Source organism: Apaloderma vittatum, unplaced genomic scaffold (genome assembly GCF_000703405.1).
Source record: "Apaloderma vittatum isolate BGI_N311 unplaced genomic scaffold, ASM70340v1 scaffold4375, whole genome shotgun sequence".
Lineage (NCBI taxonomy): Eukaryota > Metazoa > Chordata > Aves > Trogoniformes > Trogonidae > Apaloderma > Apaloderma vittatum.
The window spans coordinates 52,767-67,600 of NW_009716370.1; the positions used below are offsets into that span (position 1 = coordinate 52,767).

The following is a 14,834-nucleotide window of genomic DNA, read 5'->3' on the forward strand; positions in this document are numbered from 1 at the left end:
AGGCAGCTCGATGTGTTTCACAGCGATGAAATGGACCTGAATGACTTCCCGTACGCTGAGGAGGCAGGCTGCAAGGAGGCCTTGGATCCAGCCCATCTAGACTTAATGACTCAAGCAGGTACTTCAAGGAAGTATCTAAGCCCTTCAACTGAAGAAAGTTAAAAGGCGTTGGATGTTAGTCTAGAAAATGGCAGAAGACTAGATTCCAGAAGAGAGCCCAGACCAGGACAAGTTAACTTTGCTGAGCATTTATTCCATGAACTGCATGTGTGTGTTTAAATGCTAAAGCAATGGTAGTTCTGCATGGTTGGGTTGGGGTGGGGAGGACTTCCTTTGGATGAGTGGTCTGTGGCTTAAAGACAGTTAACAGTTAAATTTTTTTGTGTAAAGCCTTAGAAGTCCTCTTGTGGGAGGGGGGTTGTTTTCTCAGAGCCTGTAGGGGTGTGAAGTTTTTCTTTTTCTTGAGACTGCAACGGTGCAAGCAAAATTTAGGAATAAGTCTGAAGAATAGGAATGGAAGGGCTCCTGTGGTACAAGCTGGACGCTTGCTTCAAAAGCGTGGTAGCGGTGCAACGTAGTGCATTCGTTGAGCAGAGAGAGGCACGATGAGGCACATTCACCTCTGAGAAGGTAGTAGGGTTGGTGCAGGGGTTACATGGCTCATTACTGGGATATGTTCCAGTGTTTGATGAAGCGTGTCCTGCTAAAGCAGCGAGGTAATGAATTGGTCCAGGGTACTTCCTTTTGTTTTGTTTTTTCCTGAGCAAAAATGAAATACGCAGTTAACGTGGGAAAGGGAGCCGAGTTTTGTAACACGCCACTAGCTGCCATGCGGCCACTCACGTACACGTGGTGAAACAGTCATGTCCAAGTGAGTTGCTTCCTTGACGAGAGTATTCCCTTAGAGAACTGGAACAACTGGATGTGTGCGGAGGATGCGAGCAGACAACAGAAAAGTGGGAGAGGAATTACGCGGTGTACTGTCAGAGTTGGGAAGGGTTACGTTTCTGAATGCAAAAGTGAGATTTGACTTTTGAGAACTTGCACTACAGAGCTGTAGGTGGAGCCTGTCTTTCAAAATTGAAACTGGGGAGTTGTGTTTTGCCAGAAGTCTGTCTTCCATTTGTCAAAATGAGAAGATTATTACTTTTCATCACTTGAAATACAGATACTTGCTAACTTTTGGTTACCAAAGAATAAGTTACGGTTACTTTCCTTTTTGATTTGCCTGCAGTATTTCTCTTCTTTTTTAACCTTCATAATTTAGTGACGTTCATTTTTACTGTCTATTTTACAGATAATAAAAACATTTAACGGTTTTTCAATTGTAAAGAAGACCATTAATTAAAACTGAAATATTGGCTGGAGTTTTTGGTTCTTAGCAAAAAGCAGGAATGGAGCATTTAATTTTTAAGAATTTTGCATCATTTGATGGCGTGTGCAGTTTTTGTATTGTTTGTAAATATTGAAAGTTGTTAAAATATCTTTTGATCTCCCTACCGTAGAATTTATACATTTTTAGATTTCTTTTAAGAAGAAAAAGCACTCTTTGTAGATTATTTATTTTAGAGAAATATGCTTGTAATCTCTTTCTTCAATCCTTTACTTGTTAGCAATGTAAATTTCAGGGGCCTTTGTTTAACTCTTCCCTTCCCAAGAGGGGAATAGTGATGAAAATGCTGTGACTTTGCTTCAATAAAGAAAAAGGCTGCCAGTTGCCATATTGTCTTTTGAGTTGATTAAAATCTCCTTCAAAAGATGTGTCCTGCAGTGTATGGCAACCCACTAAATGCCATAAACCCTGCATCCAGCTGCTAATATCCAGTTTTCCTTGCAAAATTTACTGATTCACTTTAGAGACAACTGAAGCGTTCTATCTCAGTGCTGAGACTAAAAAGACTGAAATAGTCCTAGGCTTTTTCCAGTATCATTTGTGAGTATTTCTACTACTTCTCTCTTACTTGCAACCTGTCCCAGAGAACTAAAGCTCTTGGAGAACCAGACTATGAGCAGAGTGATTGAGAAGTGAAATGGAAAAGGTGAACTCAGCTGCACTTACCAGAACAAGGATGGGATTACCTGGTGCACAGCAAACTTTCTACCATTTTTGCATGCTAAATGTATTTAAGAAACCATTGGTGGTTTTTTTTAATTGAAAATCTAATTGAATGAGGTAGGTTTTTTCAAATAATATTTATCTGGAGTATGTACTATTGCAAAGAGATAGTGCAAAATATTCTGCAGCTGCTGAATGCCATGTGAGTGTTGCTTTGGTGTTCCTCCCAGAGCTGATCACCTGAAACACAGAGCTTTGTGTCCGTTGTATAGAAAGTACTGTCACTTTCAAAGCTATGTGTGAATGCTGACTAGTCCTCATGCCACCACCCTGACAGGAAAATTTTATTATTTATAAGTAGGGAAACCATCTAAGTGAAGAATTGCAGCAGTGGAGAAAATTGTAGTTCTGGCATCTGCGACTTCTTGCACTACTTTGCAGCATTTTGCATGAAGTGCCTGCAGGAGGGAGCTGAGCCAGCTCATTTCCCTGATGCTGCCAGTCTTTTTTTAGGCTCTGTGGGGAACTCACAGGGAAGTCCCAGCTTATATGCACACCGTCTTGTCAATGCAGGTAGGTGAAATTAAAGGTAGCATGGGCTAAATCTCTTCTCTAGCCACAGGTAGCCTTGATGCTCATCTAAAACCCACGTCTGGTGTGAGTTTGGGTTGAGGCTCAGGTTTTGGTTAGTGTGCAGAAGGTAGTGCTTTTACAGCTCTGCTAATATCACTACATGACTACATTTTGTACAATATCAGATGTAGTGAAATACATTAAATGTGCTGAAGTATGTTTAATAGTACTTATAATGTTATTTATTTAGGCAACTGATGTAATTTTCTTGTGGAGGTAGCACCGTGTCATCTCCATGCTGCCACCATTGTATGTGGCAGCACACAGAAAAGGTCAGTAGCTTGGTTTTCTCAGCGATACAGTCCTTGGCACAAGTTTCCGCTACAAAACCTTAAGAGCATGAGATCTTTAGGCTGTGTTTTCTGTACTGGTAAAAACTTTGGTGTGTATGTAATTACACTAAGGAAAACATGCTTAATGTTCTGTCATGCATCCAACTTCAGTTACTTTCTTCTGTTACAAACTTCCTCCGTAGGTAGGTTTTGCAATTGTAGCTTTATTGGTCAACAAGTATAGATTTAAGTTTAGCAACCTTCTGCTGAAGCTATCTGGAGCAGTAGAAGGAAAAGGAAAAATACACCAACTTTGGCCATGCTGAAGAGAAAAAGGAGACTGTTGTCATCCTGATGGACACAAGAAGGCTGAGGAGTACCAGAGAATGTGAGAAAAAGAGATTGTTTGGATCGCACTCTGCCTTCCCTGGGACAGGCCCAGCAGGCAGACAGGACACATGACATGGAGGGAATCCCTGTCCTTTCTAGGCCGTGATGACTGAAGGGACAGGGGGAAGTGGCAACAAGTTCCTGCCAGGCGCAGCAGACGTGTCTCCTCTGTGACAAGCCCACCTTCCCAGCTGTTCTTGCATAACAAGTGTAAGTCTCTGCAAGAGGAACCTAACAAGGATGAAGATGGTGGTTTATCCAGCTTGGAGGTTAAGTCAGGCAGCGCCTAGCACCAAAACTGCTCCTGTAAAGAAAAAAAGATGGGTCATTGTCATAAGATGCTCCCTTCTGAAGGGAACAGAAGGCCCAATGTGCAAATGTGACCTACATCTTATGCAAGTCTGCTGTTTTGCTGGAACCTGGGTTAAAGACATGAGGACGAAGTTCCCTACCCTGGTCCAGCCTTCATATTAGTATACATTATTGATTTTTTAAGGTTGGCAGTGAAGAAGTTGCAACAAGAAGTCTGAGGGCAATCAGGAGAGATTTTAAGGCTTGGAATAACTAGTTAAGGGATTAGGAGCACAATTAGTGTTCTCCTTTATCTCTCCAATTAGAGGAATGACAAGGTAAAAACCAGGAAGAGCCAGCAGATCAGTACCTGGCTCTAAGCCTGGTGTCATCAACAGAATTTTGGGGTTTTTTGGTCATGGGTTGGTTTACGTGACACCGGGCCTGCTGGCAACAGATGGGGTATTCCTGTTGCGAAAGGTAAAAAGGGTCTTTACGCAGGAGTCAGTGAGGCTCATTGAAAGATCTTTAAATTAGATTTGAAGGGGGAAAGACATAAAACCAGGCTCAATGGAGATAAGCCTAGGGGCAGTATGCTGACGAGGTCCTTTGGTCTGATGTCTTGGTGGAGGGTTGGAGATCCATGCAGCAGCGAAGATGCAAGGGTTATTGATGTGTCGAGAGTCACGTAAGTCCCTGAGAATGGTCATGTAGAATTTGTGGGTTATATGATGGTTGGAGGCCATAGCAATCATGGAATGATACGAGTTTTTGATTCTTGGAGAAGTAAGGAGGGGGATCAGCATATGTATGTGTAGATACGGTGCTCAGGGACATGGTTTAGTGGTGGACCTGGTATCACTACATTAGTAATTTGACTCTCATGTTAAAGGTCTCTTCCAATCTAAATGATTCTGTGATGCTATTCTATACTGCTGGAGGGCTATATCAGAGTTTACAGTTGGTTTACTCTTTGCCTCTAAAACCAGAATCATTATTGAAGCTAAATGTGAAATTAATTTCTGGTTTTCCTTTTATTGGGAATTGTTTTCCACTTTCATCTTTTCCTAAAGTTTCCTCGGTATTAACTCAACCTGTGATTCCTTTGTTTCTATTCAAAGTTTGTTCTTACTGCTCTCAGATATAGGCAGTACCCCCTGCTCCTCCCCTTAGAATTAGAGCCCTTCACTTACTATGTTAATACATTCATTAGGCTCTGTGGCATTTACAAGCCTTCACTGATTATATACTGAGGAGAGGAGAATTTATTATCTTAATTTAAACAAAGGATGGTGGTTATGCAAGGAGCAAGAGCTTGGTCAGAGGAGGTTTGGAAGGTTATTGGAAATCAGTTAAAAGAACTGGGAAAGAAGTGGATTTGATGAAGACAGGGTTTTGAGGAATCAGGACTGGGTGCTGGTTCATGCATAAGGCTCAGCCTGAAAGAAGGCACAAAATAATGGCAGAAAAAGTGAAGCAGGGAGGTTACTGAGAAGTACAGTGAATGCACAGAATGGCAGTAAGTATGTGGTGGGCAGGTTAATGCAGATTCTTGAAGATAAAGCTTCAGCAGCTACAAAAGAGAGAAAAAGACAAAGGAACAGCAGGATAGTCACAAGAAGGGTAAAGAAAAAAATTAGCCTTTGTGTTTCCTCACAATTCAAAGGATATAGAAGGCCAAAGTCAGTCAAACATGGAAAAAAAACAGTTTTAGAAGGGAAGGAATAGCAAAATTGTGTGATCTTAGAGAAGCAGTAGTAGGCTGATGTGAGGAATGCTCTTGGAGGCCTCAGGCAACACTTTGCAGGCGGCTACGGGCTGGAGCACAACTCTTGGAAGGATACTCTACAGGAAAGCCACGCTGAAATCTGGAAAGAATATGAGATCAGGAAGACTAAAGCTGAGATTCATCCTGCCTGATTTTTACCAGCAACCCTGTGTTCAGTAACTCCTATGGACAGGCTACAGTCCTTCAGACAGTATTCTGATAAATTCCTAAACCTTCAGTCGTTCCCTGGAGCGAAGAGAAGCCACTTGTGCGTGCAGCACAGGGGTAAATGTCTTCATAATATTGCAAGCAAATACATCTTGTCAGGTATTGCTTGGATCTCACAACATTCTGAAAAAGCTATTTATAGCAGCAGTCATTGCTCCAACAAAGCTGTTGCTATAGTGGTTCAAAGAAGTGACGCATTGTTCGCTTCCATAAGAAAAGATTAAAAGGATGGCCTTCAAGAGTGAAGTGTTAAAAAAAATAACAGTGGCAATGAGGAATTGTTTTATCTATTTTATTTTAAATATCTTCAGTACTGACAAAAAATATCACAAAGCTACAAATTACAATAGCTATATAATGTGCAAAGTGCATAATAAAATGTACCATAGTGCATTATATTAACTTTCTGAGTTGCCCCCTTACACTTTATTTTCTGAATAACTTTTGAAAGCTATTTCTTTCATTGTTAAGACTAGAAAAGTCTTCTGACATAAACTTAATAATTTTCTTGATTCTAAAGAGATACCAACTTCAAGTCCAAGTCCAGCTTTAAAATCTTGCGGATAATCAGTATTGGATACTGGTGTGAATTAATTCAACAGGGTAAATAAAGGCATCTTTAATAAGGAAGTACCCTGTCATATATTTTTCTGAAAGACTGGATAAAAGCGAGTCACAAATTGAGCTGTTTGACATTAAGTTCTTTCACATAATGTGCAACCAACATTTGGAAGACTAATGCAACAATGCTAATGCGAAGTGTAATTGATTTTTAGTAGGAAATTGTCTGTTAATAGTGAATCCAAATGTGTGTGTATATGCATATGCATGTGTGGGGGTATACACAGAAAAGAGAAAGGCCAGTCCCAATGTACATGAATTGCTTCTGTCTGGATTATACTGCTCCATTTTGCATCAGCCTTCACTACAGAACCAGAAATTCTAGCTACTGAAGGAACAAAAAAAAATAAAGCGCTGTAAAGTAAAGCTCTACGTTTAGGTGGTAAAAACTAATTTGTGGGGAAAAAATAGTTACACATCAATTAGATAAAATATGGCAACAAAAAAGAAACACGGGAAAAAAAATGTCCTATCTGCCATCTGAAGAAGAATGCTTCCACAGTGGTGGTATTTAAGAATTGCTTCACTCCCACATTCTTCTTTTACATCTTGGTAATAAACTAATGTCTTCTTTAAAAGTCAGTCAAACGTACAGTGTTAGCCTCTGAAGGCAGGAAAATCTGTGTCTATTTTTCTGCAACCCAGCATGAACAGGATGTAGGAAACTTAGCTAGTAATTTCATTTGGAAAAAAACAAACTGATTTCTAGGCCAGTTTAGTTGCCAGCTGAGAAGCCGCCCTAGTGGAGCCTGAAAGATGTTCCCGTCCTTCTTTCCTTAATCAGAATGTTGTAATGTGCTGCCTGAGAAATGATGATTGTTTTAAAAAACTGTGCAACTGGGAGCTGCAGCGTAGGCAAAAGGATTAAAAAAAAAAAAAAGTAAAGCACAGATTTATATAATCAGTACAGCAGTCACAGTCTAGGGAGTGATAATGATTTTACTGTATTTGCCTTTTTAAAGACTCCTAATACAAAGTGTACATTTCAGAAAAGTACATTTCAGAAAGAAGATCTTTAGATAATAACAAGCTGGGCACTAGGGAGCACCCATGGCTGGGAGCAGAGGTCATATAGTTGCACAGGTGTCAAAGTGTGGCTCTAGGGAAGTTTATATCCACTTGGAAGCCACGGACATCACCAAACCACTGGTAATCCCAGATGAGACTGGCATATTCCCATACACAGCACACATGATCTTTTAGGGTGAAAGTCTGTTATCCAGGATCAATCGAACTTAAATTCTACAAAAAGGTCTCTGTGATGTGATATACAGGAAATAAAGTGTACCTCAATGTACAGTCATGTGGGTAGCCTGTTACTTACTCCAGCACGGAACATTGATGAGACTGTTTTTCTCCTTTTTTGCAAAATTTGTTCAGAAGTGAAGACTGTGGCACAAGGGGACTTGAAGGAGCTGATAGGTTATTCCTCTGAGTTTAAAAAATCCCCAGCACTACTTTGTTTCTAGGCTGTTAAGCACAACCCTAGGCAAGTAAGCTTATGTTAAATAAAAGCTTTTTCTCAAGTGCAGCTCTGAAGCCCAGGACTGACTATACAGCAAATTGGTCATCTAATTCATAGGATGAGTTTCTTGAATGATGTGGCCTCTGTAGACCTAGGTTGGATTTTGAGAAGAAAGATCTGCAAAAATTACTTTTTGTGCCACAAACATGCTCTGTCTTAAATGATCACCAATGTCTGGGAAATTGTAGTGACCTCTTAGAGGAGAAACCAGTAGTCCGTGTTCGAAGTTACCTAAAATACTTTCTGAGAAAAGAGGGAAGAAATTATCTTAACAATAAACTGAAATGGTCTTTCTGAAAAGTCTTTCTTGTTGTTACTCTTGTTTGTTGGACTTCTTTGGGTCCATCTACTAATTTATGTAGCCTGCCTTAGCAGTATTCTTTCAACAGGTATTTCTTCATTCCACTCCAAACATCTTGCTAGCATCAAGACTTCTTTGTGGTACGTCTATACCTCCTGAGATGCCTGCCAGGAATAATACATATGAAGGGAGTCTAAGCTTGATTGTCCTTTATGCCCTAGGCTGTAGACCAGGGACTCCGCAAGTTCATCTGCCTGGGAAAATGCCATCAGTGGCAGCACCCTCTGCTTCTGTGCCAGTCCATGTGCATATGCCACGGCACAGAGGCTTCCAGACTTGTTGGCTCTTCAGATATGTCTCTGCCATCAGAGCCCAGTGTCAAGCTATGGTTAGTGCCCGCAGTGTGCGTAGCCTGTGAGCCTACACCTTGCAAGGCTATTGCCTACAGTCTGTTTCACTGTGCTTTCTTCACCTGCAAATGTCTGGGTTTCCTAAAGATCTGTGAAGAGTGGAGACTCTGGGACAAAAGACAATGTGTGTTCAACATCTTCTCAATGAACAAACTGGTAAGATGCGTCTTGATTTGCATTTCTCAAGAACTTGGTGTCCTGAGAGATGCTACATGGAAAAGCAAAATTCCATCAAATAAGAAGTCCTACTTGGGAGCACTGAAAACAAGAGGAAAGATCCACATTTTTCCTGGTAGTCTTCAATTGCACTTCTCAGTGGTTGGTAACTCAGAGCAGTTACAAGAATCTGGAATTCAGTTCGTTTCCTTCATGTTTGCAAAGTACTCGAGTTTTTTTCCTTCTCCTCCCCAGCTCCTGTTGGCACACTGTCTTTATTGTGATATATGAACAACAAGTGTGGGATAATAACGGAAGACTGGCGAGGAGGATTATAAACACGCTCAAGTGACCTGCAGCTGGGGTGTAGAAAAACACATGTATCAAACTAATTGTTGTTTAGCCTTTTCACGTTTGACAAGTAGAACATCTGTGTTTAGATAAAGTCGGCCTGTGATAGACTCAGAGGCTCCTTATCAGACATGCCTGAGATTCCTGCCCTGCTGTGGGAAAGATCAAAGCACAGTGGTAAACTATGACTGGTCAAATCCCTGAAACATAGGTGGAAGCAGCAGGTTTGGCAATCCTCTAGGAAGGACCAACCTCTGTGGTGCCTGCATCCCCCCGTTTGTGTGCCTCTGCCTGGATGCTGCTTCAGGGACCCCCTGGTTGGTGTGGTAATGAAAATCAATATACTCTTTGCATTTCATCTGTGCTTTTGTGGTTGTTATTGTGTCCTGCCTGTGCCTATTCATGTGTTTTGGCATCGTCGGCAGGTTCCGGGAACAGCCGTGCCCTGGCTGGCAGAAAGTGGGGACTGGGGAGACCACAGTGGTGACTCCCTGTATTCTTAGATGGCCCAGGACTGAGCACTGTACCCCCATGGATGCTTTCCTGCCTATGTGGGCTCCACCAAAAGCATGGCCTGGAGTGGATGGTGGGGCAGTTGTTACTCCCCAGACAACTGAAACAGCTATTCGTGAGTTGCCCCAGAAAGCAGCACTGGAGTCTTCTCACAAGTTAGCGGGGAGACTGGGACAGTTATTTTTTACTGGTCTTAGAGCTCTCAGTCATGAAGCTGTAGCATTACAGAGTAAAATGAGAGAGTTGAAAAAGTAAATTGAAACTTTACGAGATGCAAAGGTGATTGCACAAGAAGTGAGTGCTCAAGCAGAGTGGTGCCGAGGGCTGCAAGGTACTGCAGAGCAGCTGGTAGCATGTATTGCTAATAAATGAAGGGGCAGATATGGAAAAAGTAAGGTTTTGATTTCACGAGTTCATGCTCTCACCACAAAACTTTTGTGGGATCACAAGGAATGGGATGGAAATATCTGTCATGCATCCTTGGACTCTGAGGTTGATTGAATTGGATTTAGAAGACAGGAGATGGTAGAAGCACAACCCTCACAAGCAAGTGAAGGGGCAACAAGAACAAGTGGATGGGGGAGTGAAGGTCACACATATGTACAATCTGAAGGAGTTAAGGGAATTTTTAGAGCTCTATCAGCAAAAGAGTGGGGAAGGCATACTGGCATGGGTTTTGTGAGCTTGGGATAGTGGAGCTGCATCTATTCATTTATTAATGGGTGAAAGCTATTCATTAGGCCCTATAGACAGTGATTATCAGATACAACAGGGATATGCTCAGTTCCGAACTATCAGAGATCCTGATGGGCAAGATACTGCACCTATGCTGTATCAGTTGTGTGCAGTAGTTTTAACAGCATATGCTGAACTTGTAGAATTAGTGTGGTTCCTTGGAAATTGGAGTACGATGGAGAAGGGTATAAATTTAGTGCAGCAGGTGGGAATGGCTCATATATTGTCTATAGGATCCAATCCAGACAGGGGAGTAGTAATGAGAAATACAAAAATGCAGCTTTTGAGAGAAGTGCCTGCTTCACTAAAGCCCTTGATTACACCAGCAGCCACAAGTGCTACAGGTAAAATAGGTGCCCTAGAAAATACCTTGAAGGAAATCGGGGCTGTAACTTGAGGAGCATCTATGGGGGCGGTGGATAAAGGAAAGTCAGCAAAACTGAAAGGAGCTACACCATGAGTGATGAGGAAACATGTAGAATGATCTTTTACAGAAACGTTTCACTGATGGGAGAAGTTAGCACGTACACAAACAAGCTGAGTGTCCTTGGCCCCGCCAAGCACCACCACCCACCCCCACCTGCCACCTCAAGGCAAGGCACTGCCTGGCAAATGTCAAAACAGCAGAAATGAAGGTTTGGCAGGTCCCTCCAAATTGCTGCCACTGTAGCCTCTTACAGGCTTACACCACTGATGTTCCTTTAATTCTAAAGTGGTGGTCTGGGGGGATTTTACATGTGTTAGCTCTGGTGGATACTGGAACTGAAATTACTGTATTACATAGTAATATTAATAATAAAGAAGACGCATCACAGATCTATGGAGTAGGGGGAAATCCAACCCCTGCCCTCCGAGCTAAGGTTACCTTAACAATAGGAAATGCCACGCAATTAAAGAATATATTTTGGGTATTGATGTGTTCACAGGATGAACAGTTGAAACTTTGAATGGTCACTTCTGCGTTGGGACTTTCTAGTTTGTTATTTGATCTATAACTGTTTTGTGTGGATTCCCAAAGTGGGATGCTCTTGTGCTGTCTGTGCCTACCAAAGTGGTAACTGTAAACCAATATTGTATTCCAGGCTGGGAGGAGGTACTTCAACAAGCAGGAATTAAGGAAACCATGTCTGCTTTTAATAATATTTGGCCTGTTAAAAAACCAGACAGCACTTGGAGAATGACTGTGGATTACAGAGAATTGAAAAAAGTCACCCCACGACACACTTGCAGTTACAGTGCTTAGACATGATCACTCTTAGAGAAAAAAAATTAGCAAAAATTTGGAACACTGAAAGATGGTGATAAGTCTTGCTAATGCTTTCTTTTCATTAGCTGTTGCTTCAGAAAGCCCAAACTAGTTTGCCTTTACCTGGCAACAAAAATGACATGCTTTCCAAGTATTGCCTCAGGGATACAAACACAGTCCCTTCGTTTGCCACCAGATCATAGCAGCTGATGTAGCACTATGGCCAGGTACTCTTACTGTTTACCATTATATTGATGAACTATTGATTGTGGCGGAGTCACAACAAGAAATTGAATTAGCTGCTGAATCACTGAAAACACATTTAGAGATCCAAGGCTGGGCAACAAATCCAGAGTATACACAGGGCCCTAGTACTGCTGTACAATTTTGGGGAATAGTTTGCCATGGACAGATTAGAGAAATACTGAATAAAGTACAGCTACAGACCAACTCGGGACTTTCAGGGTATTAGACAACTTTTATCCCACAGCTGGTAGTATTAATGCGCCCTCTGCAGATGTTAACTAGGAAGAAGTTTTTTGTCTGTGGAACAATAAGAAGAAACTTTTGATGCCTGCAAAAATGCTTTGATTGAGTATGTGCAAGTATACACTCCTAGGTGAGGAGATCCTTTTGAATTAAAATGAATAATTCTAGATGATATAGTCTTGTGGGTGTTGTGATGGATGACTGGGCTGAAAAATTTGAAAAAAACCTGTAGGATTTTGATCTAAGGCATTACAAGGCTTCACTCTACATTATGCCTGAATGGAGGAAACAAATTTTAGCTGTAATTTGGGCACTACAAGAGACTGAGAGAATCACAGGCAAGATAGCGTGACTGTAGACACACCCACACGTATTCATGGGTGGGTCACTAATGGTGTCATTAAGGCCTGTGCAGAGGTAGCTCAGGCAGCCACACACTGGAAAGGGAAACAGAAATATTATTTCCATCAACAGTTTCTACCGGGAAAACCACATGTAACCACTCGACATGGAACTCTCCTAGGAACTGTATCGTTTAATCTTATGCCCACTTAAGCTCTTCCCCTCAGAGATATCCTTACATCTCCTGTGAAGGAAGCTCCCCTGTATCACAAGTAAATAGAAGAGTTCAAAAAAGATACCTTGTCGACTGACTGAAGTGCCACATACACAGCAAGTGGATAAAGACAACAGCAACAGTTGCACAGGCTCTGGTGTGAGGAATTATGGCAAACAGGTGTACAGGCATCTAGTCGCTGGGCTGAAGTGATCACAGCATCTTTTGCCACACTGGAAGGGAAGGCCCATAACTTACACACTGACAGCCGCGCTGTATACCACAACCTTGCAGTGTGGTTACCCCGCTGAGCCCAAGAGGATTGACATGCACAAAAATATTCTATGTGGGGGAGGTAGATATACGGCAACAAACTTGTCAATATGTACAAATGTGTCCTTTAAAAGTGAGACATGTGCCATCAAAAAGATGATTTGCTTGAATCACAAAATAATAGGGAAATAGATGATATGAACTCTGATGAAGTACACGCGCAAGCTATAAATGCTCATACAGCTTGTGGACATCAATCAGCTCATACTGCGTGCCATGAGACACTGTTCACAATCAAAGCCTCTGCTATTATATATTTATAAAACATATGCACATAGTTGTACTATTTGTACACAGCGACATTAAAGGGCATTATATAGACATAAGGAAAGATACTGAGGTCAGTGGGTCTTGAATACTCAACAGATCGATTACATGGGCCGCCTGCCTTCAATGAGGGGGTGGCAATATGTATTCACTGCTGTGGATAGTGGACTGATGGGACTGGTTTTAATAAACCTCTCATATATGCGAATCACCATCGTACAACTGAGGCATTAGAACAACTCATTCATCAATGCAGACCTCCTTAACAAATACAAAATTACTAAGGAACACACTTTAGTGGACACAATCTCTGAGATTGGGCTCAAGGGCTACTGATAGATTGGATAGTCCACATTGTCTACCATCCTCAAGCTAACAGCTTGATTGAAAGAATGAACAGGATGTTGAAGAAAAGATTTAAAAAGCTAACCAGCACTAAAGCTTTACAACGTTGAAGTTCACATCTTACTAAAGCATTTTTTTTTCTATTAAACAGTAGGAATATTCAAAATCAAACACCCTATGATTGCATTACAGCACCTCCAGTACATAACACAGTGAGGACTGAAATTTTTCCAGATGGTGTATCTCCAAAAATATTCACTACAGCAGAAATGGAATTGTTTACACCAACAGATTGCATGGTGAGACCATGACTTATTAGACTAGACATGAAGATTCATATAATAACCCCTGAGAATGCCTTATGGTTCTGAACCTCAAATTCTCTTCTTCTTTTGCATCCTCTGTTGAAACCATGCCTTACCTAGAGGAGACAGCATTGGAATGGTGTTATTATCGTCAAGAATCCAACATTAAATTGAAGTTCAATCAGAAAAAGCGCAAGACACAGCTCTTCAATCTGTGTGGGCACTTACCCACACTGAGTTATCAAACCTGCAGTAGTATTACCTGGAAGAACTGGAGCAACAGCATATGTATTATGGGAAGGAGATGACACTCCTGGTTTCCTCCTTGATCACAGGATGGCTTGTTGTGCTTTGTAGTCTTGCACTACAAGCACATGCCCTGGATACTTTTTCCATGAGATCAACATGTAAATACTTGGATTTGGTTGGCCTCTACTGTAACTAACTCATCTGCCTTTTGTAACGAGAGAGGATTAACAGCTGCAGATCTTTGGACCAGGTGTTCCACTGGCATGCCAACACCAGTAGCTGTATTCAGGATTATACTATGCTAAGTCCTTTTGTTATTCATGTTCCTCGTTGTTATTTTTCCCACGTAGGTGATGGCTGTACACCAAGGAGCATTACAAAATTGATTGGTGGTGGACTATCTCCTCTGACACCACAAACGTTGCTCTGATTTTGAAGGCATGTGTTGCTTCAATGTGACTGATGAGTCAGCCAGCATAGAGGACAAGTTCAACATCCTCAGGACTCAATGCTTCAAATGAAACTCTCAGCTGCTGGTGCCTGGCTGGCTGAGGGGTTTAATTCCCTGACAGGATGGCTGGGATGCCTGATTCAAAGCATTATTTTAGGGAATGTTTATTCCTTTTTCTATAGTTGTATATTATGTGCCTATGTAAATTACACTACCCTGCACCTCGCAAGCGCAGATGGACGCCTCCAGCTATGCCAACCCCAGTGGAAGTGGTTCTGTGAGTGAGAGGGTGGAATGTGGGATAATAACAGAAGACTGGCGAGAAGGATTATAAACATGGTCA

At 41.6% G+C, this 14,834-nt stretch overlaps 1 protein-coding gene across 1 annotated transcript in view; it reads left to right on the forward strand.

Moving 5' to 3' along the window:
- The window catches only part of NHSL1 (NHS-like 1), a 52,472-nt gene extending 52,310 nt beyond the window's left edge, over window positions 1-162 (forward strand). The window contains exon 9 of the mRNA XM_009869497.1: window positions 3-162. Coding sequence (XP_009867799.1) covers window positions 3-162 — 160 coding nt within the window. The remainder of the gene's footprint in view (window positions 1-2) is intronic.
- The last annotated feature ends 14,672 nt before the right edge of the window (window positions 163-14,834 follow it).